Source organism: Rosa rugosa, chromosome 6, assembly GCF_958449725.1.
Source record: "Rosa rugosa chromosome 6, drRosRugo1.1, whole genome shotgun sequence".
Lineage (NCBI taxonomy): Eukaryota > Viridiplantae > Streptophyta > Magnoliopsida > Rosales > Rosaceae > Rosa > Rosa rugosa.
The window spans coordinates 37,744,413-37,771,436 of NC_084825.1; the positions used below are offsets into that span (position 1 = coordinate 37,744,413).

Genomic DNA, 27,024 nt, shown 5'->3' on the forward strand with positions numbered 1-27,024 from the left:
TTTCGAGCATTTCTCTTACGAGCATACAATTATCATGATGTGTTGATTTTTGTGTAAAAGTGTGTTTTGCTTGAGGAAAGGATTTGAGTCAAGTGGACTTTCAAATGTTCGGTCTAAGGACCGTTTATCACATTGGTGATCGAGATAAGGGTATCGGATGCCATAACCCTTGGCGGTGACGGGCTACGATTGAGGCGAGTGTGTCAGATGCCATAACCATGTTCGGGTGATGGGCTACGATTGAGTAAGGGTATCAGATGCCATAACCCTAGGCGGTGACGGGCTACGATTGAGGCGAGTGTGTCGGATGCCATAACCCTGTTCGGGTGATGGGCTACGATTGAGGCGAGTGTGTCGGATGCCATAACCCTAGGCGGGTGACGGGCTACGATTGAGGGGAGTGTAACGGATGCCATAACCCTAGGCGGTGACGGGCTACGATTGAGGTGAGTGTATCGGATGCCATAACCGTAAGCGGTGACGGGCTACGAGTGAGGTGATGTATGTTACCTTTGAGAGGTAACGATGTCGAGTTTTGAAACGAGTTATTTTGTGAGATTGTGTATTCGGAGTTGAACGGTGATGTCTTTTTCATTTTTTTAATTTCCTTTAATTAATTTCTTTAATTAATTTCCTTTTTCATTTCTATTGTTTGGTTTCTTTATTTCTTTTTCTTTTTCTCTTCTATTGTTGATTTTTAAGTAATCTCCTGAACTTAGCTATATGCAGGGATTACTATAATTTCTATTGATTGATTTTATTCTTTTAATGTAGTCTCCTAAACTAAATTTTATGCAGGGATTACTATGATTTCTATTTTTGAATTGTGTGCTTTTTGGGTAATCTCCTTAACTAAATTTCTACGCAGGGATTACTAATTTTTACCAAGTGTGATTGTATGTTTGGTTGTGTTTTGTGGAGTTAAATATTGTTGCTTTAATTTATCTCACGAGTTGAGAAATTATAAGCATGCGTGACGTGAGTCATTTTAATTGAGTTTACTCACACGAGCTTGCAAAAGCTTACCGGGTTTGTTGTTTCAATCCAATGCACTATTCCATGGTGTAGGGTTTATTGTGCAGGTTAGAATATTGATTAATCGTCGTCGAAGCTGAGGTGTACGTTCGGTAGTGTGGACGTCGAAGGGTACTCTTAGTTTTAAGTCTTCTTCTGTGGAGTGAGTTGTGGTGGGTGTGTTTACTTATTGAATTGTCATTCAGTTTAATTTGTAAACTCTCGGTAGTGTAATATGTGACTCTAAAGAACGAGTCGGTATTTACATTGTGAGCTCAGTTGTTAGTTGCTTAATTTAAATGAAAAAAATTTTATGTATTTTTCTTGTGCTTGTTAAGTTATCGCGTTTCAGATTTGAATTTATTTATTCAAAATTCGGGGCGTGACTGTTTGATACCATTTTAACGCACTATAGCGAATTCCAAAATCACACTCATTTCCTCCCCACTTGAAGCCTTTGTCATCAACATGACATCAAAGGTGAAAATCGATGAATCACCTTCCTATCCTCACCACAGAGTACAATCGTCACCACTATGGCCTTTAAAATAAATCAAACCATCAACAAATAAAACCAAGAATAAAACAAGGCAATCACAATTCAAAACAAAGTGAAACAATTCATCGTAACCCCTGCGTATAGTTTTAGTTCAGGAGGTTACATTAAAAGAAACAATTTAAGTCATTGAAATCATCACAACCCCATACTCTGACATCTGTAGGTAGCATCCGACCATCACCGCAATCCTCTTGATCGTTGTTAACTTAATAACAATTCAACTCATCTACCGAGCAGTCATCACACTGATCATCACACAAATTTCACCGGTCATCACACAGATAGCAATCATCCCACTGATCATCACACAGATTTCATCGGTCATCACACAAATATTCTCACATACCTTACACGACAATCATTACAAAAATCATCACACTGATGTCACCGATTCATTACACAGATATTCCTATACAAGCTTTACGTGACAATCATCACAAAGTTCATCACACTGATTTCACCGATCATTACACAGATATTCATACACAAGCTACCATATCTTAAATCACCAATTAAGATGGTCATACTAGACTCATGGTATCTCAACAAATGAAATTCTATAATCACAACTCAATACACAATTTCACCATTCTCGAACAATAATGACCTCATTTCAAAATATTGTTCACTCCACAACGAAGCCACCAATGCATATATATTTCACGTAAATATATATATACATAGTCATCCACTCAGGAATGCCACTAATACCAACTATAGTCACAGTTAAACTAATAACTCCAAGACAATATGGTAACTATGCTCATAACAAATATCGTGAGATTTACTCACCTCTGAATCCCGCTGCGTCTTCACACGCTAACCAAGATAAGCACAATCGTCCCAATCCTCTCAACACAACTCTGTCAAGTACCTAATCACATACGGTCCCAACTTAGTACACGAATCACAAGTGATTAAACTCCGAAACCCCCATTTTGAACTAAAACCACAAAATTGACGCCGATCAAGGCGAAACCACATCCGAGACCACCCAAAGTCTCCGGAATACTTCTACAATCGATATGTCAAAACCACAAGTCGATCGAACACTCAAATCCTCACGAATTCGAATAATCGAACAGTTTGAATAATCGAACAGTTCGAAACCGTAAAAATCATAACATATTCATACGATCTCCAAAAATTACGTATTATATATCAAAATGCTCGTATCGACGAGTAGATGATATAGAAAACTAGAAATGGTCCCTTACATGGCCAGAAAGCCGCCCTAGGTGGTTGTACAACCACCACCGGCCTAAACTTAAAACCACACTAATCCAACCGTCCAAAATGTCAAGAATACCAAGTAGAACAACTTTAATACCTGGGGTTCAAGCCAACTCGGTCTAGATTGCCGCCTATCGCCGTCCAAAGTCCAATAATTACTGTTCACGTTGAGTTGCAACTCCACACTGAGAATCATTCGTAACCACCACCAAGGATCGACAGGGGAGACTCCCACGAGAAGAACAAGCCAAGTTTGAGCCACTGCCGTCGCCGGAACTAAGATTTTCAACCGAGTCTGACTGCACTCAAAGTCGCCTCCTCGCAACGCCGAATCGCTACTAAAGGATGCCACAGGGAATACCGGAACAAGAAGGCGAAGAAGTCTGTGCAGGTTTCAAGGCCGGAGGTCACCAGAGATCGGAGAAAAAGTCGGATCGGGTTGCCGGATACGGGTCGGGTCGCGCGGCTGAAGAGAGAGAACAGAACGTTTCTGATTTCTGGAAAAGGAAGCTTTCCAAAATATAAATAGTAAATTTCCGAAACCGGAAATTTCTATTCATAGAGATTTCCAAAAATATCTGAAACTTCCGCAGATCATAACTTCCTCATACAAACTCCGATTTACTCGTGCTACATGTCCACGAACTCGTATCAACGCGCTCTACGACTTTCGTGAATGAAGTTTTAGGAGAATCTCAATGAATAAAAATTCAACCTTTTAACCCCTCGAAAATAAAATGTTTTGAGTAATTATTCGTCCGAAACACTTCTGCCTCACCCACGAACCACAAAATCGTCCAACAACTACTAATTAAATTCCGGAACAATCCTCGGAAAATAATAATGAATTTCCGGGGTATTACATTGATAAATAGTGTTTATGATTTGACGATGAGGCCTTCATAAAGAATGATTTAATGGTTGTTTGTTTCTTCTTGAAATTGATGTCACAATGGATCTCATCTCTGATTTTTCTTAACATGGTAAGAAGTTCTGGTGTGATTTTCTCATGCTGCAACAAAAAATTATTCAATGTCATCGTGACTTCTTTGAGAGCTTGCTTTCGCGAAACAGGCTCCATAGTAGAACTATCATTTTCAACTTCATCATCTTTATCATTTTTCATGACACTCTCAATTATCCGCTCGTCAGTCAACATAGCACATTGAACAAAATACAACAATAAAGAATACTTTGATAAATTAATAAGTTATTAATTTATTGATTATTTAATATTCACTAAATTAATAGGATTTCCTTGGTCCCAAGGCTATTAATTTATAGAAGTTTTAGTCCCATATCATCACGTTAATTTGAGAGTTAAATGATTTTTGCTTGCCAAAGACTGACATTACTAATAACCTGGAATGGATATAGGAATAAGAGAAATTTATTACCTACATTTACTAACACAAAGTGATAGGAATGCAAGTAAAATTCACATTAAAAAGTTATCAAATTTTAACATATGTGGAGAATCTCCTTCGTAAAGAAAACTAACTCTATAGGCTTACGAAATTTGTTTTAAGGAGACGATTATAGATATTCTTAGTCGATCTTAGTCGATACAAGTTACATATAGTGTTTATTTTGGTACACTCCTCAATAGATATGGTCGGTTACCTTCAAATGAAACTCATCTTATTCTCATACATACATGCTTATATTTTGAAATTTAGTTGGAGAAGGATCTAACCAATAATGACAAAATGAGAAGCTCCACTGCAACTACCAAAAAGAATTTCTTGATTCGTTTTATGTAACATCTCATGCTTTGCTTGGCAACTGGTTTGGATGCATGTATTGGAGAAGATGGGCGGCAACCTATAATTTCGACCAAGTACCAGTCTGGTCGGTGCTCCACTAATTTTGCGCGCACACTAACATAAATAAAATATTAGCAAAGAAAAACCCATAATTTCATATTTCTACAAAAGCTGCAATAGTGGCTTACATATAATTTTCACCTAGATTCCTAAACGTGGGATGGTAGTGGTCCATTGGATAAGGAATTATATTGTCTCCACCACAGAAGGCTGTTCTAGGCTTCTAGCTGCCACCAAGATATTATCCACCAAAGAAACTTTTCTTTTGTTGGTTGAATACCCAAGGGAACTTGAGGCCAAGTATTGTACGTAGGATAGCTTGAACCAGAAATGCAATCTTTAAACGAAAATGGAGTCAATTAGGTATAATGTTTCGTACAGATTGAAGTACGTCATACCATTTTGTTTTTCGGGTCACAATGACGCCGTAGTCTTTTTGAAGCAATCCGGCAAACTTAACTTCTTAATTTGACAGTTCATACACTTGCCAACTATTTTTCATCCATTTTCTGGAGCACTTTGTTCCGACCAACACATGAAAAAGAAACGCAATAGATGAGAAAATGCTTAGCACTTGATGGTTTAACAAAAATTTGAGAAGCAACGTTTGCTTTCACTATCCCGTAGAATTGGCCTTTCTTTCTGTTAACGTCACCCAACTTCCGCGCAACAGAGACTAATGTCATGTGTGACTTGCACTTTTACGGCGTGAAGAGAGTGTTTTTGGTTTTATTCTCAACCACGTACAGAAACTCCACTAAGGAATACTGCTGCTTTGGACGTTTTGTTTTGTTTTGTTTTGTGCCAAGAGACTTCTCTCGTGAGTGAATAACATAATCTTGTGAGGGTTTTGAGCCTCTTAATAGGGCATCTTCTTTTGAAATATATAGTCTTGTACTCTTGTAGTTTTATCAGTTCAACAAACCCTAATTAAATTATTCTGTTTCATAGCAAGCTAGAAGCCAAACTTCCGTCCATTCAAGAATTCTACCTTCACGGGTTGTCAGGGATGTCTCCTTTTTATTGTCCCTTTTCATTTCGGACATAATATATTGATCATCCAAAACACATCTGTGGTGAATTGATTGATTGATCCAAAATTGCCTTCTTATAGAACAATTCATAATGTTTCTAACTCGGGCGAAATATAAAAGTCTGATTCTTTACCAAACATCTTGTCTTTGATCACACTTTCAAAAGATACATATATACACATATATCTGGTGCATTTTGTTACCAGAAACTATCATTATTTTGCCGCGGGTTCCATAAACTAATTACTGCATCTGTTTACTCAACCTTAACGAGTCATCATGTAGCAGAAGTTTTGGCTCATATCAGATTATGAGGGGTGCAATGATTCCAATTTCAAAACCTTTTTTTTTTCACAGATGTTAGAGAGATAGCTCCTGTGTTGAATTGTTATGCTGCTTCTAAACAACTAAAGCCTGCATAATTCAACTATATTTAATAAGAAGAGCTCTAAGGTCTAATCATAATAAGTTTAGGGAAGTGAAATTCACACTTCCTATTTACAATTCACACTGCATGTTTTTTTTTTTATATCTTAAGTTTTGTCTTTTTATAGTGTAAATTGTAAAAATGTGATGTTGAAATAATAAAAAATGTAACATGGAGTGTGGAATGTAAAATACAGAGTGTGAAATTTCTTTCCCTAAGTTTACTAATTATATTACCATTAGCAAATTAGGGTTAGGGTGAGGGCCACCAGTAGTCACCAGTTTGTAATCGACCCGTGAATCTGTACATGAAGTGGGTCGTCGTCGGCAAGGCAATGCTTAGATTTGAAGAGTTCACGAGATTGGATTGTATGTGTCTGTGATATGAACGTGAATATGAATGTGAATATAGCAAACTTCAAGAAAGTGACCGTAGAGTGTGGGAACCCATCAACTACTTTCCAACGGCAATAGTCCAAAACTTCACAAAGAGGCAAAGATCCCTAGTTTCAACTCACAAGCTCATGAGTTTTGATGAGTCACTCCAGGGGTCATGGGTGAGATATCACTCCTTTTTTAGTTAGCTAATTTGTTTTTCTATTCTAATTTTAAATGTTACTTTGATAAGTAAAAGAAGATTACAATCATCAAATGTATAGAAAAACTCCTATTATATGACATCTGACCTAGCCGCTCTGTTAGGGTTTCTCGTGAACCTCTTGTTTCACGATAAAACTTCCCAAACTTTGATGGCCAAGGCCATTGTTAGCCTTGTGGCTGGTTGCTTTTCCGTCCTCATCGCTTTTGGATGGTTGCCAATTGTGATTGGGATGCCAGCTAGTATTCTCTTGGGGTCTGGTGGCCATTTACTGTTTCTGGATTCGAGGACAGGGCAACGTTTTGTTGCCAATCTGACGGGTGCGGCGATCTGACGGGTTTCGTTTGGGAATCTTCGGCCTTCATCGGCGTGGTTCGACGATTAAGGTTGAGTATGGCAGCTGGGGTGATGGATTGGGTTTCTCTGCTGGTGGGCGTGAAGCCGATGGAAGTGGTGGCGGGATTCTGGTGAAGGATACTCGTGTTGAGCCACGACGGAAAGCAGTTGTTCTGGATCTTGGTGCAGCTAGCGGTGACATGGAGGTTGAAGACAAAGATGGGGTTGCTCATGGCGGTGACAGCGACGGCAATGGATGAGATGGCTGGTCCGGCAGCAAGAGTGTACTTCTGGCTCGTTGCAAACTTTGGGTCGATTGGGCTAATTGGGCCTCGGTCTGGTTGGTAGGCCCCACAAGCATATTCTTGGGGCTATGTGGACTGGGCCTTTATTTGGTTTGGACTACCCATATGTGGGGTTGGATGGACTGGGTCTCTATGGCCTATAATACTATTTAAATTTTATCAGGTCGCAAAGATCAGTTGCTCTGTTGATTTTTTATGTCTACTTCGGAGCTGCTAGATTTTTGTTAGAATAAAGGTGTACTTTAAACGGTGGGTGTACTTGGGGTATGATGGGCTCTTATTCTGTTCCTAGAATAGGTTTTTAGGGTACTCTGTAATACGGCTTTTTCTGACGGCCCCTAGGGGTATGTCATGTTGGTATTGCTTGCTGAAATACAATATTGGGATGACCTCATTTTACTAAAAAAAAAAAAAAAGTAAAAGAAGATTACAACAAAAAAATTTCTACAACTAACCCTCTCCCAACTCAAGGAAATGGGCAGACAATCGACCAAATGGTAATATTTTTCCAAGGATACACTAAATAAGTAATATGTAACATTTTCTTATTTTAGTAGAAGTAATATATAACATGGTTGTTATTTATTTATTACATTAACAACTAATAATTACAATAACTAGTTTTTTGTGAGTCGAAGTCACAATCTCTCACTTACAAATATGAAACTAAGTGTCATGTATATGGCTTTCATGAAAAAAGAGCTATTTGGCAATTGATAATTTGATAGCTACAATGGTGAATGATTTTAATAGTGGAATGGACGGCAACAATAGTTAGATGATCTCAGTTCTCAAACATGGGTGATCACATAGATCACTAATGGAGTTTACTATTTAAACTCGAGCAAGTACTATTATCTTTTCGATAAGAACTATGGACTCTTTAAACTTTGGAGAATTAATGTGTTTTTCAAGTTAAATGACCTCTAAGCTCAAACTAAAAGAGACAAATAGTGAAAAGGCTAGGATAAGCTTTGTTTTTATTATTTCAATCCCCGTGTCATTATCATTATCAACATGGAATTTCAGTAGAATTTGAATCCTCATTTGGCTCCAGAAGAGTGCCAATGGCTATATGGGGAGCCTGCGATTAACTTCGAAGATTTGACCTAAATTAAATTGCCAGAGGGCAATTAACTGAGCTGAATCCAAGTCCTCCGATGATAAATAAATGGCACTGTGCATTTGGAATAGTAAGGTCACTTCCAAAAGCATGCAAAATTTTGTTACTAGAAAGTGGTTTTTCTTTGTGGTTGAGGTATAAGTTTAAATCATTATGAGTGAGTAGCATATTGGATATGAGCAATCAACTAAGGTGGAGGATCCATATTTTCTCATGATTACAGCTGAACACAAATTTCAATTAGCTAACTAATGTACCAGGGTGTTACACTTGATCTTCACCTCAAATGTCGACCTTCTGAACTATGCATTTTTTTTATTTATTTTTTTTGGTCTGAACCTTCTGAACTTTGCATATCGCCACCCTTCTTGCAAATTAAGCAAATACTATCGTCCAAGCATCTAACTCCAAAAAAGAGAAGTGCAAGCAACATCTGGATAAGAGACAATGATTTTGGGACAAGAGACATCACCGATTAGGGGAAGGATTGTTTCAGTAGGAGTATTTGACATTCAATCATCTTCTTTTACTAAATCAATCCTTACTATACACGAGATATTTTTTTATTTATTTGATAATTAAAGATATTCTGGATCTCATGTCAGTGATGCTTGAGGAAATTTACGAATAGATATCTGATAGTAATTTCGACTTATAGATGAGACATTGGATCGTTACAAGATGGTACCAAAATGCAACTCAAGCTCATAGCCATTGTGAATCTTAGTTCATGGTTACAATGAAAACTCCCTGCCAATATAGGAAAAGGCATTGCCCCTACCTGGATCTGGAAACCAGGTAGATAGTTGCATCCCATATATCTTGGTCGAGATAAAATGTGATCATAAATATGTCAATTTTCATTCAATATATCTAGTTGTTGATCTCACATTTATGTAACTAGTTCACATGATTGCTATTAGAACTTGGTCGAGAAAAAAAAAATAATGAAACAGAAAACAGTATTGCAAAATTAATTTGCTCGTGATCACCAGATCAATTTTTTAATATGAAGGGTGTCATTTCTTCTCTACCTATATGTAAAGAGAGACTGTTATTTATTCAAAAAAAAAAGAGAGACTGTTATAACCGTAGCTCTTTGTTAGGTTATTCCTGTCATTCCGGCATGGTTAAATTGAGTATATATAATATAACAAGTGTAAAACAGAACAAACATTTCTTTTGTGACAATAAATTAAACATTAGCTTAAAAAGGAACTGAAATTCCATTTCTTTAATTCCTTTTGAGAATGACAACAAATCCGGCCAATATCATATTAATCATGCTAAAGTATTCCCAGCTCAACTCCCCCACCCCCCCCCCCTATATATATACCTTCTTTCTTCTCTGCAACACCAAAAACAAACTCCAAGCTTTCTTTCCACAATGGGATTGTTGAGAAGAAATCCCATGAAAACTCAAGTAAAAACCTCACATTCTCTTACTCTCTTGTCCCGTTTCCTGCATTTTCTCAGCAAACAAAGGCTAATGACCAGCCTTATTTTCTTTTCAGGTGATGAAATCAGTGTTAATAGTTGTTGTGGTGGCCTTAATACTAAGAGGGGGAGAGAGCAGAGGAGTAGCCAAGGCCAAGCCTACGGCCCCCATAAAATCTGAGTCCTTTGAGTACTCTGCTATGAATTGCAGAGCTCACAGTGCTTCACTGACCGAGTTTGGAGGAGTTGGAGATGGAAAGACATCAAATACAAAGGCTTTTCAGACTGCAATCAGTAAGCTGAGCCAGTTTGCAACAGATGGAGGTGCTCAGCTTTTTGTTCCAGCTGGGAAATGGTTGACAGGGAGCTTCAGCCTCACCAGCCATTTCACTCTTTATCTTCACAAGGATGCTGTTCTTCTTGCTTCTCAGGTCTCTCTATTCTTCTTTTTTCTTAATTATTGATCCCTAAATATTCATATACTCCCATTTATGCTGTTTAATTATGTTTTTAATTGTCTATGATAACGTGGTTATGTGTGTAAGTAAGATGTGAGAAAGAATTAATCATCATGAAAATCAGTTTTAAAACTTTAGATCCGAAATGATGTGACAGAATGTTAGTGTTCATATTTGGCTTAATCCGAACATTATGTATGAAGTATGAACTCAAAGTAGCCTCAATATGGGCAAATGAAACACTATCACACTATAATTTTGAGATATATATTTTTTATAGGTATTCCGAGTATAATTACTCTGGAATCAAAGAGTAATTTGGTAAATTTGAAAGAATCTAAGAACCAAGAGTAATAGTAAGGACTATTTTGGCTTCTTATGATGTGTTTGGTAGATTTTCTTATGTATACTATGTGTTTTGCTTGGTCTTATAAACTCAACCAATCAACCGGGGTTTCAGGACTTGAATGAGTGGCCTGTGCTTAAGGCCCTTCCATCTTATGGCAGAGGAAGAGATGCAGCAGCTGGAAGGTACTCCAGTCTCATATTTGGAACAAATCTCACTGATGTCATTGTTACAGGTACCTACTTAGTTTTTGTATAATCAGATTACTCATAATTTGTTCAATAGGTTCAATTCAACTAGATTTTACCTACCAACTCCAAATTGGTTATGTAACTTTAATATAATGGAGTGACTAAATTCATTGGGACCCATTTGATGTTTTCAATTTCAGGAGACAATGGCACAATTGATGGTCAAGGTGAGTTCTGGTGGCAACAGTTCCACAAGAAGAAGCTAAAATACACCCGCCCTTACCTGATTGAGATCATGTTCTCAAGTGATATCCAGATCTCAGATCTCACCCTCCTAAATTCTCCATCATGGAATGTTCATCCTGTCTATAGCAGGTAATCTACACCCTTTCACATTTGAAACGTGACACAACAGTAAAATTTATTCGTACCACATTTACTAATCATCACCGCTCCAATTGTGATGTTTCAGTAACATTCTTGTGCAAGGGATTACTATCATTGCTCCAATTTCGTCTCCAAACACTGATGGGATCAATCCAGGTTTGACATAAATTTGTCTCTACATCGAGACTCGAACCTAGAACTAAATAGGCCATGTTAGGATAATGGCAAATTAACCTACTTAACATGTGTGTTTTGTATTTTGAATGCAGATTCTTGCACAAATACTAGAATTGAAGACTGTTACATAGTCTCTGGTGATGATTGTGTTGCTGTTAAGAGCGGTTGGGATGAGTATGGCATATCATTTGGAATGCCTACAAAACAACTAGTGATCAGACGGCTCACATGCATTTCACCTTACAGTGCAACCATCGCTTTGGGAAGCGAAATGTCAGGTGGGATCCAAGACGTCAGAGCTGAAGACATCGTGGCCATCAATACCGAATCAGCCGTCAGGATCAAGACAGCTGTAGGGAGAGGAGGGTATGTGAAAGACATATATGTAAGGAGAATGACACTGCACACAATGAAATGGGCATTTTGGATGACTGGTAATTATGGGTCACATGCTGATGGTAACTATGACAAAAATGCCTTTCCTGAGATCACTGGGATTAACTACAGAGACGTGGTGGCTGAAAATGTAACCATGGCTGCAAGATTGGAGGGCATTGCCGACCATCCATTTACCGGGATTTGCATGTCCAATGTGACCATAGGATTGGCAAAGAAGGCAAAGAAGCAGCCATGGACATGTACTGATATTCAGGGGATCACAAGCGGTGTGACGCCAACGCCCTGTGGTCTGCTGCCTGATCAAGGAACTGCTAAACCTGGTGGTTGTGATTTCCCAGCAGATGATATACCGATCGACATGGTAGAGATTAAAAAGTGTACTTATAGGAGTAATGTGTAAGATTCCCCAAATCATGTAATGTTTAATGGCGGAGCTAATTTGTCACACCAAAAAGCAAATGCCATATCTGAGGACAAAAGTTTAATCCTCTATGTTGAACTGTTACTATTGTTGATATTAGCGAGAATTAAATAGAAATCTGAAACAACCAGAATTCTGAAATCAAACAGACTGAAACAGCACCCTGCCCAGTGATAGAATCCAGAATTGATAGTACACACCAAAATATTCTACAATATTATCTGAATTTTATAAGCTTTTATCAGATTTCACAATGGAGCTAAGAAAGTTGTGTCTTGAAAGCAAGCAGAAATATACAGAGTCGAGAGTTTTTGGGGACCAAAAAAGTAGAGACGATGAAGTTTCAGCATATATCAAACCGGAACAGCTGTTCCTATTCAGACTGTTTAGCCTACCATTCTAAATAGAAATAGTTGCAAGACTGTTAGGCCTTACAACAGTTCTGGGTAATTCTCCAGCATCTGTTTAACGCAGTAAGCCAATGGGTCCATTACCTCGGCTCCAACATCTACAACCAAAATCATGATGCTTGGCACCAATGAGGGGTTGAAGCTCTACATAATACACTGAATAGCCAGCCTTGACATTCAATTTTCATCCCTTTTACAAATTCGAAAAATACAGACATCCAAGGATGTGAACAAGTCATATGAATGACATCTCAGCACAATTTCTCAATAAACCCCAATATCTCCAACAAAGTTTTATAATTTGTTTTCTCCAGGAGGATCCAGGGGGTTCTATGTAGCATTATTGTACTCAGTTTTTGGGTTACTAAGTGCATACAACAGACTATTGCATAATCTTCACTGAATTGGATCTGGATTGAACTTTACCGACTCTCTCCATATGAGTTCCTTGATGTTCTCTTCAGAAAACGATGGTTGCTCAAAGTCAAAACTGAAAGGACTTGGGCAGACAGGCTCCTCATTGATATCATGAAGAGGTGCCAAGTATGGGTGGCAAAGAGCCTCATCAACTGCAAAGCATGTCAAAGAAAATTAATTATCGATGCAACTAACAAATATGGTTGTTGAGACAAATAACACATATGTTCCACCGCATATATCAGAATAGAGAATACTAAATCTCCCATTACTATGTTTTCTGACATTAAATATTTCCTTTTTTTTTCTTTTTTCTTTTTTTCCTAAGTTTCAATTCACTCTGAACGCTGCAGGATTCTTAAATCCTTGTTATACTTTATACCAGAACCAAATAACTAAGAATACCTGTAATGCGCCTGTTTGGGTCAAAGATAAGCATCTTCTCTAGCAAATCAACAGCACCAGCAGACATATTAGGAAATCCAACGGAGAAGTCCTTCTTTGCATACTGAGGTAGTTGTCGAACATATCTTCGGGCATTATCACTTCGTAAAAATCCAAGGCTTGAATCATCAGGTGAACCTATTAGCTGCTCAACAAAAATGGACAACAACAATGCACTAGTTGTCACAATCAGTATGGTACATATGAGATAAGAGAAAAACTACTTTGTAACAAAGCTAAGTGAAAGGAAAACCCATTTTCATCCTCCATAGACACATCACCTACATCTAAGTAGCGCCCATTGTCTCTTACACAACCATATAGATTAATCTTACTAAAATCCATTTTCCCATTTTCATCTCCAAAGAATCAGTCAAATTTCTGCACTTTCTGCCATTGGCAACAAGAAACCTAGCCAAATGAAAATCAAGTTGTACCTCCTTGACTCTTGCAACTAGGAAGGTTCTAAAAGTTGGGCATTAAGTTGTTTAAGGGGCCAAAAACTTAGAATGATCAGGATTACCAAGAACAACTGATACCCTAAGTAACATATTACTTGCTTCCCCATAAGTGGAAATTAAAGTTTTTGGAGGCTTATAATTTAAACGTACATATACAGATGCATCATTCCCAGAGACTTGAAAAATAGAAACTGGTGATGGACCTAGTTAGGTTCAGTAAGAAATATAAAGAAATGATACCTCTGTAATGAGTCTCAGCTGATGCACATAATCTTTTCCAGGGAATAGGGGCCGTCTGGTCATGATTTCACCTAGAATGCAACCTACAGACCATATATCAATTGCTGCAGTGTACTCTGAGCAATTAAGGAGCAACTCTGGAGCACGGTACCAACGAGTAACAACATATTCGGTCATGAAATCAGTTTCAGATGTTGTCCTTGCAAGCCCAAAATCACCAATCTTGAGATCACAATTTGCATTCATGAGCAAATTGCTGGGCTTCAAATCACGATGCAAAACACTTGCTGAATGTACATATTTGAGCCCTCGTAACAACTGATACAGAAAGTACTGCAAAGGTAGAACTTGAACATTAGTGAAAGCTCAGGCACATCTCACCAATATCAAGATCATGAGAAAACTGCTAGATGCAAATAATTGTGTCTTAGTTTACACTTGTTTTTATATCTATGAGCCACAAGTGAAAGTTTCCTGGAAGATCCAGAAAATTTGAAAGTAAAGATATAGAGTCATGTTCCAAGTTCCTTGAATCAACCTACTTCGGTGACAAGCAAGTATTGCTATCACCAGTAACCTAAACATAGAAATCTGGAATCCAACTACAAGCCTTGGCCTTTAAAACAAAAAGAAAACCACTGTCAATAAATTAGAACATTCCAGATTTCATATGAACATTCCATATGAACTGCATGAAAGCACTAAACCCAGATGGTATAGCAAATATTAATACACCGAAAAAACTACTGTCAAAAGTTTAAAACATTCCAATGCAACTATATGAACTACAAAAACCTGGCACTTAAATTCAACTGGCATATCAAACATATAAACCAAGAAATAAAAGTAGTACCAACCCGGCAATGGTCATCAGTCAAAGTTTGGTTGGAGCGTATTATCTGATGAAGGTCGGTGTCCATTAATTCATAAACAATGTAAACATCATTGAAGTTCTCCTTCTGTGGAGGCCTTATGATGTCTTTAATGGCAATAACCTGAGCAGAGAAAGAATAAACTAGTAAGCTGTTGACTCCAGGAAAAAAAAAGAAAAAAAAAAGAAAGAAAAAAAAGAGTAAACAACAGAAAGAAATACTTAAAAAGAATCTAGATTCTCAATTTTTTTAACAAAAGCGGTGCAAACAAGCAGAATTAAGTCCATCTGAGATGTTCAACTAAGGAGGGTAAAGACAGATTTATTCCAGGAAAAATCCTCCCCCAACTTTGCCAATTATAAGTACCTTTCTATCAAACTCGCTTTGAAGCTGGTGGAGCACGTCTCATAAAAATAAGTAAAAAAGAATTAAAAAAAAATTAACAGACATGATTCTTCATGGTATTTACAAGATGCTCTCATCTTTATCTCCATAGTATTATTATAAGGAATCATTTTAAGTGACTTATCTGTCTACACAGTTTATATTCTAGTTGATATCATTTTGCACATTGAGAAAAAAAAAATCATTCCATAGATGAAAGTGCTGCAAAGCCACAAAGAACGTGAATAAGAAAAATGCAGTCGTATTTTTTAAGTGACGTATGATCAGATATGAATAAGGTGAACTACTTTGACACATACAATGTCGTCCACAATAGTTACATTGTAATTAATGATAAGCAAAAAGAGTATCTTGAAAATATAGTGCTCAAGGAGGAGGCAGAAAAGATTCCTCATAAGAACATGAAGGGAAGTAGGTCACAAACATTACATTTTCATGATCCATGTGCCGAAGAAGTTTAATTTCTCGTAAAGTCCTTTTGGCGTCTATTCTGTTGTCAAATGCATTACCAATCTTCTTAATGGCAACCTCCTCATGAGTCTCAGCGTTCACAGCAGCACTAATAGCAACCAAAAAATTTTATCTTCCTTCAATTTGTTGATAACACATAGGGCATAAGTCAAATAAATGGAAAGATCATTTATAATTGAAACCTTGAAATAGCACATCATTCACCCAACAAAGGCTGCAGTCAAACACACAAACTCTGCACTGAGTCACGAGAACCCAATATGTTGTAAAGTCTTACATATTAAAATGAGAGAACCCAATATGCAGAAATGTGAGTCCCGTTAATGAAACATGGGACAATAGAGGACCAACAATAACATAAGTGGAATCAGCAAGGAAGGTAAGGATCACACACTTTGAGCTGGAATGAATATTACATCTACATATGCAAAGTGACAAAGACAATTCATGTTGACGACCCTCAAATAACATGGGAAATAAAGCTTCACGCTATCCATCCTGATTTTTTAGGAAAATGCACACTCAGTTGAGCGTCTTTCTTCCAGTTAAATTCAAAACACATAGAGTGACCATGGTACTCTTAATTTCAATATTTTTCACATTCTCCTTGAAACAATGTAAATGCATCTTTGGACTGAAATCTCCAACAAGGAACACATAAAACATCACTTACCTCAACTTAAGAACACATAACAAATTTCATGGGAATATGTGTAACACTTCATTTATTGTACACAAAGAAACTGACCCTCTCCAACTCACAACCTTCATAACTTTATAACCAAAAACAGAAAACCATCCCTAAACCAGCACATACCAAATTCAACCCCCCAAAACAAAAATAGAAACAAACCTACACACAAAGAAAGCTACTATCTTTAGCAAACCCAGCTAATTTCCAAATGGAGATCTTCATAAAGAACCAAACTTTCCAACCTACACCCACATAAGATAATCAAATGAATACCTTGATCACAATTACAAACTGCTTCTCCACTAAACTAAACATTCAACCCAATACTTCCAACTCAAAACCAAACTAAACCCAACAATTTCAAGAACCAGAAATCACCACAGAACCCAAAAAGCCTCAGACTTTAAGCACCAAGAAAAGCTCAAAGACCCAGTAAAGCAAGAATCTTACCAAACAATACCATAGGCGCCTCTCCCAACTGGCCTTATAGGAGGCACATACTTCCTGGAAACCTCAAAGAGATTCCCATACACATTGTACTGAACGTACCGGCCGCCGTGGGTGGGTACCCCTCTGATGTTGTGGTCAGCTCCTGAGGCAGTGCTGATGTCCATGGCAGTCGGGTCGGGTCGGGTCGGAAACGGAAATGGGTCGAGACCCAGATGGGATTTAGTGGCTAAAAAGCTGGAAGGGTGGCTAATGGAGGAGGAGGAGGAGGAGGAGAGGTGGGAATGCAAAAATTGTGTCGGTAGGTGTAAGGGGTTTTGACATTTCTATGAATTGATCTTTGGGTTTTTTGGGGGAGAAATAGGCAAAGAAAAAATGGAGGAAGGGTGTGCGTGAAAGAGGCTTTTTCAACTGGAAAACCCGTGGAGGAAAAATTGAACCTTTTTAACTATTCTTCATGTGAGGGTTGGTGTGGTGTCTGTGATTTTTGGGTTTACGATGATCCTTCTTTTAACTTCTGTTTAAAGGCCAAAAAAAAAAAAAAAAAAAAAAAGAGATTGAATTTAAGATGGGGTTGAAAAGTGTTATAGTATTAGTCCAATGAGAGTTGAACGGATTGAAAATTAATCTGGGACAGCTAATTTCATCCCATATAGCTGAATCGAGAGTCAATTATCAATCAAATGAGTATTGAATTGGGTCATTGGGTGCCCTTCTATTGGATCAAAGGGTATAAAGCGAAAACCATAAATAGATCACACGAATTAAGATCATAACCGCATGTAGTTTGTATTATCGCCAACGTAGATGACTATCTATAGTCGATTTGATCACAAACAAAGATAATCAAACAATGATCAAGAAGTCTAAAAAGTCATACTTCTGACCCCCTTTTTTTTTAATTAAAAAAGATGATTAGGAGATATTAGTCCCAATGGCTTAGCCGGAAATCCTATCATGGAGGGTAAGAATATGATCAAAATAGCTTAGTATATTTATATACAATAGAACTAAATTTTTGTAGTAAGTAATATGATAATCTTATGGCTTTTTCATTTGTTTGTGGCTTAAATCTATTAAAACTTGAATGGTTTACTGAAATGTAAACAAAAATAATAATATAATGTCACAGAATTTGGAAGAGGTATAGGGTTCAATGAAAGTTTTACAAGCTATATGAAACTAAAAACATGACATAACTAGAACACAAAAGCTAAAGTCAAAGGGGTCAATATACACTCCTCGACCACCCGTAGCTACACCCTTGATTAGTCCCTCGGTAGCGGTCTTCACGCGAAGCGCTTACCCTGCCCTAAAGGGAGATGACCACTACACCTGCAAAACCTATATACCATCCCCTCGGTAGTTTTGATGGTTTTGACCCTTTTACTTTAAGAGAAGCTTCCTTCTTGTCTTATATGAACATCTTGACCTAAACAATAAAGGATTAAATACTGTTTACTCCCTATACGTATAGGGTTTCATCGTTTCAGTCTCTAACCTTCGAATTTCACCTAAAAAATCTCTGAACTCTCAATTTCCTCCCAATTGGTCCCTACCGTCAAAATTTTATGTTAAAGTTGTCGAAAATTTCTATTATGCCCTCACTTACTTTGTTTTTTAAATTTTTTTTTCTCTCTTTTATTTCTTTTTTTCATTTCACCTCTTGAATGTCTGTGGATTGGAACCATCTTGATGAGAAGATGAACAGAAGGAGGCAAGAGAGCTGGAAGAAGAAGAGGTAAAAAGAAAAAAAAAAAAAAAAAAGGAAGAGAAATATATATATATATATTAAAATAAATGAGGGTATAATGGACTTTTTAGGAGAAGATAACAGAGTTTTTTACGGATGTTTGACGGCAGGGACCAATTGGGAGAAATTAGGAGTTCAGAGACTTTTTAAGTGAAATTCGAAAGTCAGTGGCTGAAACGATGAAACTCTATAAGTATAGAGAGTAAGCAGTATTTAACTCAAACCACAAAATAAGATCATGTATGAACAAGAATACAGATTTCACGAGAATGACTCGAGCTGCATGATGTCATTGCATTATTCCATTGCCTCACCCCCAATTCATCAATTTTTCAAATAAATGAGTAGGGTCATAAACCGTTTATATAGGTAGCCTCTCCCATAACGGATTGGCTACTTGTGTACACTTGCTAATTATCTTAAATGATCAAATTAATTGATTGGGTCCTTTGGTAGGTAAGATGTTCATTGTTGAGTGTTCGCAGTTATTGTTGATTAGTAGCTGCAAAGTCTTGCATTTCTGTTTTCCCTTGCATTTTACATGTTCAAGTTGAACACAAATTTGACTGAAGAAAAGTGATTAGAAATAAAGCATGCGTGAAGGAAACGCAGAGAGGTCGGATTCCAATTGAGACTTGACTATGGAGATTAACATCATAGTATAATTATCATAATTCATATCCCACATCGAGAAATTGACTGGGGAAATAGTCTGACACGAATCGTTTTGATGATGCTCATGTCTAATTCCTGCATCTGATAACTCAGATGTCGAATAATAAGTTCTGGTCCAGGGGTCCTAAAGATTAGATTGTGATATGAATGTGAAACAAGAACTTGAATATTGGCGAAGTCATATTTATCAAATGAATTTTCAGGTCCTTTGAGTTAAGCAAGCGTAATTAGTAGCAATGGAGAACGTATGATTGTTTAGTTACAAACGAACCAAGGCAACAATGATAATAATGTAACCGATGGCCTCAGATCCAACACTAATGGGACTATAATCCTATCAGATCTTCACATAATAATCGACAAGGCTCTAGTTCGATCGAAACCAAAACAGATCAGATATGGATTGACAAGTTGAAATCTGATAAATCAAGCACACAACTCAGGACATGAAGTTGGAATCGCTACAAAATTGGGGAATCCCCACCACATCAACTCATCAAGAACCTCCCAGTCTCTCTCAGCAGAGTAACACAACTCTTTCAATGTCATCTGTAACCACTAAACTCTCCAAAGTTCCGACCATTGCCATTTGATGTTAACGTGTTCTCATGCTTATGATCGGTAATGTTCTTTCCCTGCTATGGAACATCTGGTTACACAATAAACTAGGAGAACGCGGTACACAGACTAGAGTAATACAACTCTTTCAATGTCATCTGTAACCACTAAACTCTCCAAAGTTCCGACCATTGCCATTTGCTGTTAACGTGTTCTCATGCTTATGATCGGTAATGTTCTTTCCCTGCTATGGAACATCTGGTTACACAATAAACTAGGAGAACGCGGTACACAGACTAGATTCTCTTGCAAAGCCCAGGAATATCACGCCAAAATCTTGCCTACATGAATCAAAAAGTTCTCCAAACCACTACCAATAACAATCAGGCAGTAGGAAATAAGCACATTGAACTTGTATACGTCATAGGCATTGGAGCTTGAATTTTTACCTAGAACTTCAGACATGAAACTTGTTCCATTCATCTGAGTCTTTAGCTTCAGGTTAACACCAAGAGCCCGTAATGATTTGCGTGACACGCTCAAGATCAAAAGGTCTGATAGAGGTACATAATGAAGCATCTTTAAATTAAAACCAATGGAAGCAAAATAAAGTAGCAGAGCAGCCTCACACGATTTCAATCCAAACCATATTTCATATATAAACGTCAGCACATAGTGCAACATACTTCTACAAACCACTAACATAGTAATACAACATAACTTATACCTCACAACATACTGATTACACTTAGCCATACAAGATGGTGTACTTACAAAAACAAGAAAACTTAAAGCCACATACCTAAAACCATCTTTATAAAGGTTAGAGATTAGCTTTGCAATTCACCTCACAACCTGCCCTTCTACATTTCCCATCAGCATCCGGTCAGAGACTGCTCCACCTGATCTCAGCTTAGAAAGCAAGGCATCGCGTCCAGTCAAAAGGATTTGGAAAAACCCATCCACTTCCTTGGTCAGAAGATCAAGTCCTTGGGAAAGATTCTGTGCCTTCCTTTCTAAATCTGAAGTAGAATTCTTGAATGCTTCTTCTTCTGCGAGGGCCACGCCATCTTGGATCATAGGATACAAGTGCTTCACAATACCATCAACTGCTTCCAGCTCTTTCAGTACCGTAACCCTACCACTAGAAAGTACATTTCTAATTTCCCCATTTACATTACTCTGTAAGTCATTAAATGCTTGTGCCCACATATATGTCTCGGCAACATTCAAATCTAACAACTTGCTTGCAGAACCAGAAAAGGCTGCGGCAAAGACACTACAAACAGATACTGTCAACACCTTCACTCCATACATAGCACGCATTAAAAGTTTCCCTTTTGCTGAGTTCTTAACCTTTGGTAGATCCAGTGATTCCACAAGCTTGTCCAAAATGGTGCTACAGTTCTCAACCCTGGGGTTCTTCGAAGCAATATGATTCTTCCAGTCATCAACTGAAGAACGGGCACGAATAAATTGCTTCGAAGAGGCTGAATTCAAATTATGCAACACAAACTGAAGAAACAAATGCCCCTGGTTTAAGCGTGCGATCTCAGAGCTGAATACAATGCATATATCGAGCAACTTTACACTGATGTCCAAGTACACATCAATCCACTTCTCATCCCAGGCACTCACGGGAAGATCAATCTCAGCTATGAGAGTTTTTATGTCATTATGAGTTCCACAAAGCGACTCCATTGCCAATTTCATCCATGACAAGCTAAGGACATCATTGTTATCTTTTGGGTTGAGCTTTCTCAACCTCCCAGCCAATGTTTCCTCAAAAGTGTTCAGCAGTGCAGAAAGGTTCGGAGTCATTTGAGAACCCTTTGGCGAAATCATCCGGAAAGGATTTCCAAAATGGAAGAAAGGTCGGTGCGGGACCTGTGGACGACTCATTACTAGTATTCACTGCAAGAAGAAATAAACATGAAGTTGCAAATCAGCTACCGAACACAACCAACTCAACGACCACAAGAACATTTACAAAACTAGTAATCCAGAAGACAACAGCAAAAAAAATGATATACCAAGCAAAATTTCACAACCTTCGTCTTAATTCCAAGAGATATAATAATTATCAAATAATAATTACAGCTAATTCTTACTACATGAACTGGAAATAGATAAATTGGAAGCCAGAGTGTCTCTTCCATTCTTAACATCCACCAATATGAAGACGCTACTCAAAGTTCAAACAATTTTACCCATATAGGATGAGTTATTCACATTTTTAAACAGCAGCCTTAATAAATTTAACAAAATTGCTTCTTCTGTACGACAAATTAAAGGCATCGAATTCCTCAGGGGGAAAACAGTTAATTCAAATCTTCAATCTAAAAGCACTGAAATCACAAGACGCAAAGCTAAAATCTTTATGGAAATTTTTTCTCTTAATATGTTATGTTCTCTAATTCGTTCAAGACTGCAACTTTCTCCGGTACCAACCCGACCATCAACATATAAAAGCTTAGCCATCTCCAATTAGCAAAGAAACCCCAACTTCAGCCTCATACATGACACATCTAATCAAAATACCACAAATTATCAAAACCAAAAACAAAATCAAAGCTTTACCCAACCAAAATTTCATACTTTCACACAATTTTGTTCCCATACAAAAGAAATTACCACAAATTCATACAGATTCAACCATACATATCCAAAATTCAACACTTATATACATCGATCCACTTACCCAAACAACCAGCCGTTAGATCGTTAAGAAATCAACAAATCTTCACCGATTATTGATAAATTCACAAACAGAAACACCGATTACTCCAAACCTACGCCTAAATCTATCACAAAACTAAATCTAAAACAAAACAAAACAAAAAAAATTAGATTTTTTGTTTTGTTTTTTAACTGATGAAGCTGTAATCGGTATGAGAAAGAGAGTTACATGGAGATTGAAGAAGAGAATTCAAACCTGATTCGGGAGATTTAGATATCAAGAAATTTCGACGAAGGTTTCGACGACGACTCGGTGTTTTGGGTCTGCGTTGAAAATGTGAGAGGCTGGCTGCGGTTGGTTTTGGATTAGTAGGTGAGGGAATTGCGCTACGGTCACCGCGAGTTACACGGGAAAAGGGGGACACGTGGAGGAAATCGAGCGGGGAGGTAACGGGAATGTCTTAGATGTTTCCGTTGGGTTCGAGGAGCTTCGGTTGTTATGCTGGGGTCGCACACAGGAGATTGGGGTTGAAAGTTTGAATGATTACGTGGCAGAGCGTGGTTGGGTGTGGTTTTCTGAAAAGTCTGAGGAGTATAAGTGTACACTTTTTGGGGCAACTGCATGGAAAGTACGAATTGTTATGTACGCGACTACGCGTATAGAGTACTTTTCTATTCATAAAAAAGGTAAAAAGAAAAATCTCGGCATATCGAAGGCATAAAAGACAATTAATTCGGCATCTAGGAAAAAAAATGAGAGAGACTACAAATTCTCGAAGATATGAAAATGAGGATTGGATTAGTAATCCGATCTCTAAAGAAATCTGAAAAATCTACTTTTTAATATAAAGACTTACTTGCATTTTAATCATCTTTGTGTTAGCGATTGAAATAAGTAAAAATCTGATTAACATTAAAGAAAAGTGTGTCATAACATTGCGTTACTTGCATTTTGATCACCTTTGAGTGTAAAGTACACTAGTTTGGCAAGTGCATGAAAGTACTTCCAATTCAATGAAAGTTAGAAAAAGGGGGGAAAAATCCTACCATACTGACAACTTTCATTTCTCGGAGATACGGGTTTTTTTTTTTTGGATAAGAATGAAGATTTAGTCACCTACCCTCACCATGTAATCGGATCTCTAAAGAAATATGAAAATTTACTTTTTGATGATGTGATTAATTGAAAGGAGAAATTCCAATCTATGAATTTCTTTTTCTTTATTCCCATACATATTTCCAGTAAGCAAATCCGTCACATGTATTCAATTGTGCTCAAATGAGAGACAATTTTTTTGAAAATAAAGGGCTGGTACGGCTGCCCTCAAGTCTTGATTAATGAAACTGCCGAATACAAGGGGGGGACATTGAGTCTCAACCTCTGATTACAATAAACATCGAGAAAACATCCCAAAATAATATTAGGAGTCTCTACAAAATTCATGTATTCTCACAAGCACTAATTAGCAAAGAGTGCTCTACTGGCTACTCCATTTGCTTTGACATAGCAGTGACATAACAGAAATATAACTAGTTTACAATCACAAAGCATAATAACCAAAAACGCAACTTTCCCACTATGTTGCCAAGGAATAAATCCGGCAACACTTCGTTTCATTCTGCCACTAGGAGGTTGCTTCCATCTGACAACGGCACGCCGCCTCTGTAACGCCCCAAACTGCACCTCACCAGCTAGAGCATGTTACAGTGCCGCGGGTCTCTAAAACATAAGCTGGATAATCCAACTTACGTCTTAAATAACCGCAAGGCATTTTACTTAAAACAAACCATAATTTATGAAATTCGAAACTCAGAGTTAAAATCGAAAGCGTGAAATAGTTTGAGGTGTAAAACATTCTAAAAATTAAGTTAGCTTTCTTTGAAGTCGAACTAAAGATCACAAGGCAAGAATAGTGTCGAAATACAACGCAAAAATGACATTTTCACGATTAACCAAAACATGGCTCATTGACGGTGTGGGTAAGTGGTCGAAGAATAAGGCAATTGCAAGACAAACAATTCCGAGCAAGATTTCCAATAATACAAGAAATGTACCAAACACTAGGATATGAAATTGAAACCTTACGTGTGATTACAAAGTTTCAAAGACACTTAGCATTTAACAATTATGCACACCCAACTTGATTCAGCTCTCTTCCATTCTTGTGCACAGTACCTGCATCTAAAGCTGTTGTAGGGGTGAGCTTTCGTCCTCGCTGCTCAAAAAAGACTCAACCCGATTAGGTTTGAAAACTATTTAATTTACTAGCCAGTATGTGAAAACTATATATATATATATATATATATATACGGAAGCAGACCCGTCCTCGAACCTACAACTCGGACCTCCTCCGACCTCGAACGCTGCCCAGACCCGTCCGCCAAGCCTCCGGCCTCCGTCCGCCAAGCCCCGAGCTGCCGTCGCCCCCTGGAAAGCCTCCGCTGCGTCGCCGTCCGCACTTTAGCAAAGTGCGGACGTCCGCTTTGGAACGGGCCTGTATATATATATAGATAAAGACCAAGATCAAATCATAAGACCTAGATTTAGTCTCGAAAACATTTGCGTGCCCAGAAAACACAAACCTGATGACCGGTCACTATGCCAACTACACCCTTACCAAGATTAACATTTCAACCGGCAAGGAGTAGCGAGAGTGTCCATTTACGCCGTATCACCTAGAAATAGTGCCACACCACAAGGGATGTCAGACACTATACCGTCCATACAGCCCCTCCGGAGGTTTAGGGGATTGAAACCCAAGGTAGTCGCTATGCTCCGCTCACTCTCAGGTCATCATACAATCTCGAAAATAATTGAAAACAAGCATGGCGATTAAAATATCAAAATCTTTAAATTCATAAGGAAATAACCATAGCCATGCAATCACCATTGTATATACGTTATATATGAAAGGCACTAATCAAGGGGAGTCTTGAATCCCCTACCTGTTATTCCTGGAGCTTGAGCCTTTACTCCACAATGTTCAGCAAACACCACCACTACTTGCATCGTGGATAACTGGAGGTCTGTCCAACAAATCCAATGTTAATTTCTTATTTTCATGAACAAACTTTTCTCAAGCTCATCATGCTTAAAGGACTTAATTACTCAAAATTCCTTGATTTACCAATAACTACCGATGAGCTTCCAATTTCAAATAAACATATGGTATGACCACAGTGATCATCTCAATGAACTTGTTTTCATTATTGGTATTTGGAGTCTCTGTCCAAGCTTATAAATTAAGCTCTACCTTATATTCGTTTTCAATTGGGTTGCTCACTACACAAATCGAACAAAACCAACCTTTACATTCATAGTTACTTTATTCCAATTAAACAAATCTGGTACTTCATCACTTTTAATGGCTACGAGACCATTTTAACTCTTTTGTCATTTCTTGCATATTAGGATAGCAATTATACCTTAACTGAACCAATTTGTAACTTGTGCAGTATCATACCAATTGATCCAAACCACAACACTTTGAAGTTTGAATACTTACATGCAGCAGCCTAATAATACCTCGTCCAAAACTTAATCAAATATCACGACAATGATTCAAAGTAAACTGCCACCTTACCTTGTAAAGTCCTTAATCACGAATTCCTTTCTTCTTGCTGCGTTGTTATACTAGAAGCAACAGTACGCTCCTCTTCTCTATCTCCATCAAATAGAAACACCAGTCATCACTACCAAACTCTAAAGTACAAAATCCATTCGGACTAGAGAAAGAATCTTACCCTTTTCTAGTTCCCTCTCTGTTTTCCTTCATCGTCTAATACCTTCCATTTTTCTCAATTTCTGACTTGATGGAAGGTCCTTATCTTGCTTCTCAACCCACCGAATTCATTACCCAATCAAGTTCCAGTTTCCCGTCGTCACCGACAAACAAACCATCAACGACAAACAATCAGAACCCAATCTCCCTTATAATTAAAATCCAATACAGATGGGTTCTTGCATGTCGTCACCGACAAACAAACCATCAATGACAAGAGGAGAAGAACGATGATCTTGCATGTCGGGTTCTACAAGTCATCAATGTCGACGGTGCATCGCCGAATGACATGAACTCCATCTCCGCCGTAGCCTCGAACTGAAGATTGGCGTCAAACCCCGAACTAACCAGCAGCTACGTCGTCTTGACCACGATCAAGGCGTGATGTCGTCAGAGAGGATAAGAGAGAGCGGGAGAGACCGAGAGAGAGTGAAATTACACTCTGG

The 27,024-nt window shown here is 37.9% G+C and overlaps 3 protein-coding genes and 1 long non-coding RNA gene across 7 annotated transcripts; 1 reads left to right on the forward strand and 3 right to left on the reverse strand.

The window, feature by feature from the left end:
- The first annotated feature begins 9,768 nt into the window (after window positions 1-9,768).
- LOC133713651 (probable polygalacturonase) lies at window positions 9,769-12,348 on the forward strand. Its single transcript, XM_062139683.1, has 6 exons — window positions 9,769-9,877; window positions 9,969-10,322; window positions 10,810-10,930; window positions 11,087-11,261; window positions 11,359-11,429; window positions 11,543-12,348. Exons 1-6 carry the CDS (start codon window positions 9,842-9,844, stop codon window positions 12,247-12,249), a joined length of 1,464 nt encoding a protein of 487 aa, XP_061995667.1. The 5' UTR covers window positions 9,769-9,841; the 3' UTR covers window positions 12,250-12,348.
- A 484-nt stretch (window positions 12,349-12,832) lies between these two features.
- On the reverse strand, window positions 12,833-17,562 carry LOC133713652 (mitogen-activated protein kinase homolog MMK2). The gene is made up of 6 exons (XM_062139684.1): window positions 17,135-17,562; window positions 15,949-16,078; window positions 15,100-15,237; window positions 14,243-14,575; window positions 13,503-13,686; window positions 12,833-13,249 (listed from the first exon to the last, which is right to left on the reverse strand). The coding sequence occupies exons 1-6, from the start codon at window positions 17,296-17,298 to the stop codon at window positions 13,077-13,079; spliced, it is 1,122 nt and encodes a 373-aa protein (XP_061995668.1). The 5' UTR covers window positions 17,299-17,562; the 3' UTR covers window positions 12,833-13,076.
- Window positions 17,563-20,750: 3,188 nt separating this feature from the next.
- On the reverse strand, window positions 20,751-23,210 carry LOC133714533 (protein BPS1, chloroplastic). Of its 2 annotated transcripts, XM_062140659.1 has the most exons (3): window positions 23,053-23,179; window positions 22,819-22,938; window positions 20,751-22,031 (listed from the first exon to the last, which is right to left on the reverse strand). In XM_062140659.1, the coding sequence occupies exon 3, from the start codon at window positions 22,017-22,019 to the stop codon at window positions 20,961-20,963; it is 1,059 nt and encodes a 352-aa protein (XP_061996643.1). In that variant the 5' UTR covers window positions 22,020-22,031; window positions 22,819-22,938; window positions 23,053-23,179; the 3' UTR covers window positions 20,751-20,960. The 2 variants fall into 2 exon arrangements, with proteins under 2 accessions (XP_061996643.1, XP_061996642.1); XM_062140658.1 differs by lacking the exon at window positions 22,819-22,938 and having other exon boundaries at window positions 23,053-23,210.
- A 1,493-nt stretch (window positions 23,211-24,703) lies between these two features.
- On the reverse strand, window positions 24,704-26,937 carry LOC133713499 (uncharacterized). Of its 3 annotated transcripts, XR_009848042.1 has the most exons (5): window positions 26,541-26,937; window positions 26,381-26,457; window positions 25,743-25,823; window positions 25,380-25,599; window positions 24,704-24,984 (listed from the first exon to the last, which is right to left on the reverse strand). It is a non-coding gene; the product is annotated as an uncharacterized LOC133713499 (long non-coding RNA). The 3 variants fall into 3 exon arrangements; XR_009848040.1 differs by having other exon boundaries at window positions 25,380-25,823; XR_009848041.1 differs by having other exon boundaries at window positions 24,704-25,291; window positions 25,380-25,823.
- Window positions 26,938-27,024: the final 87 nt, after the last annotated feature.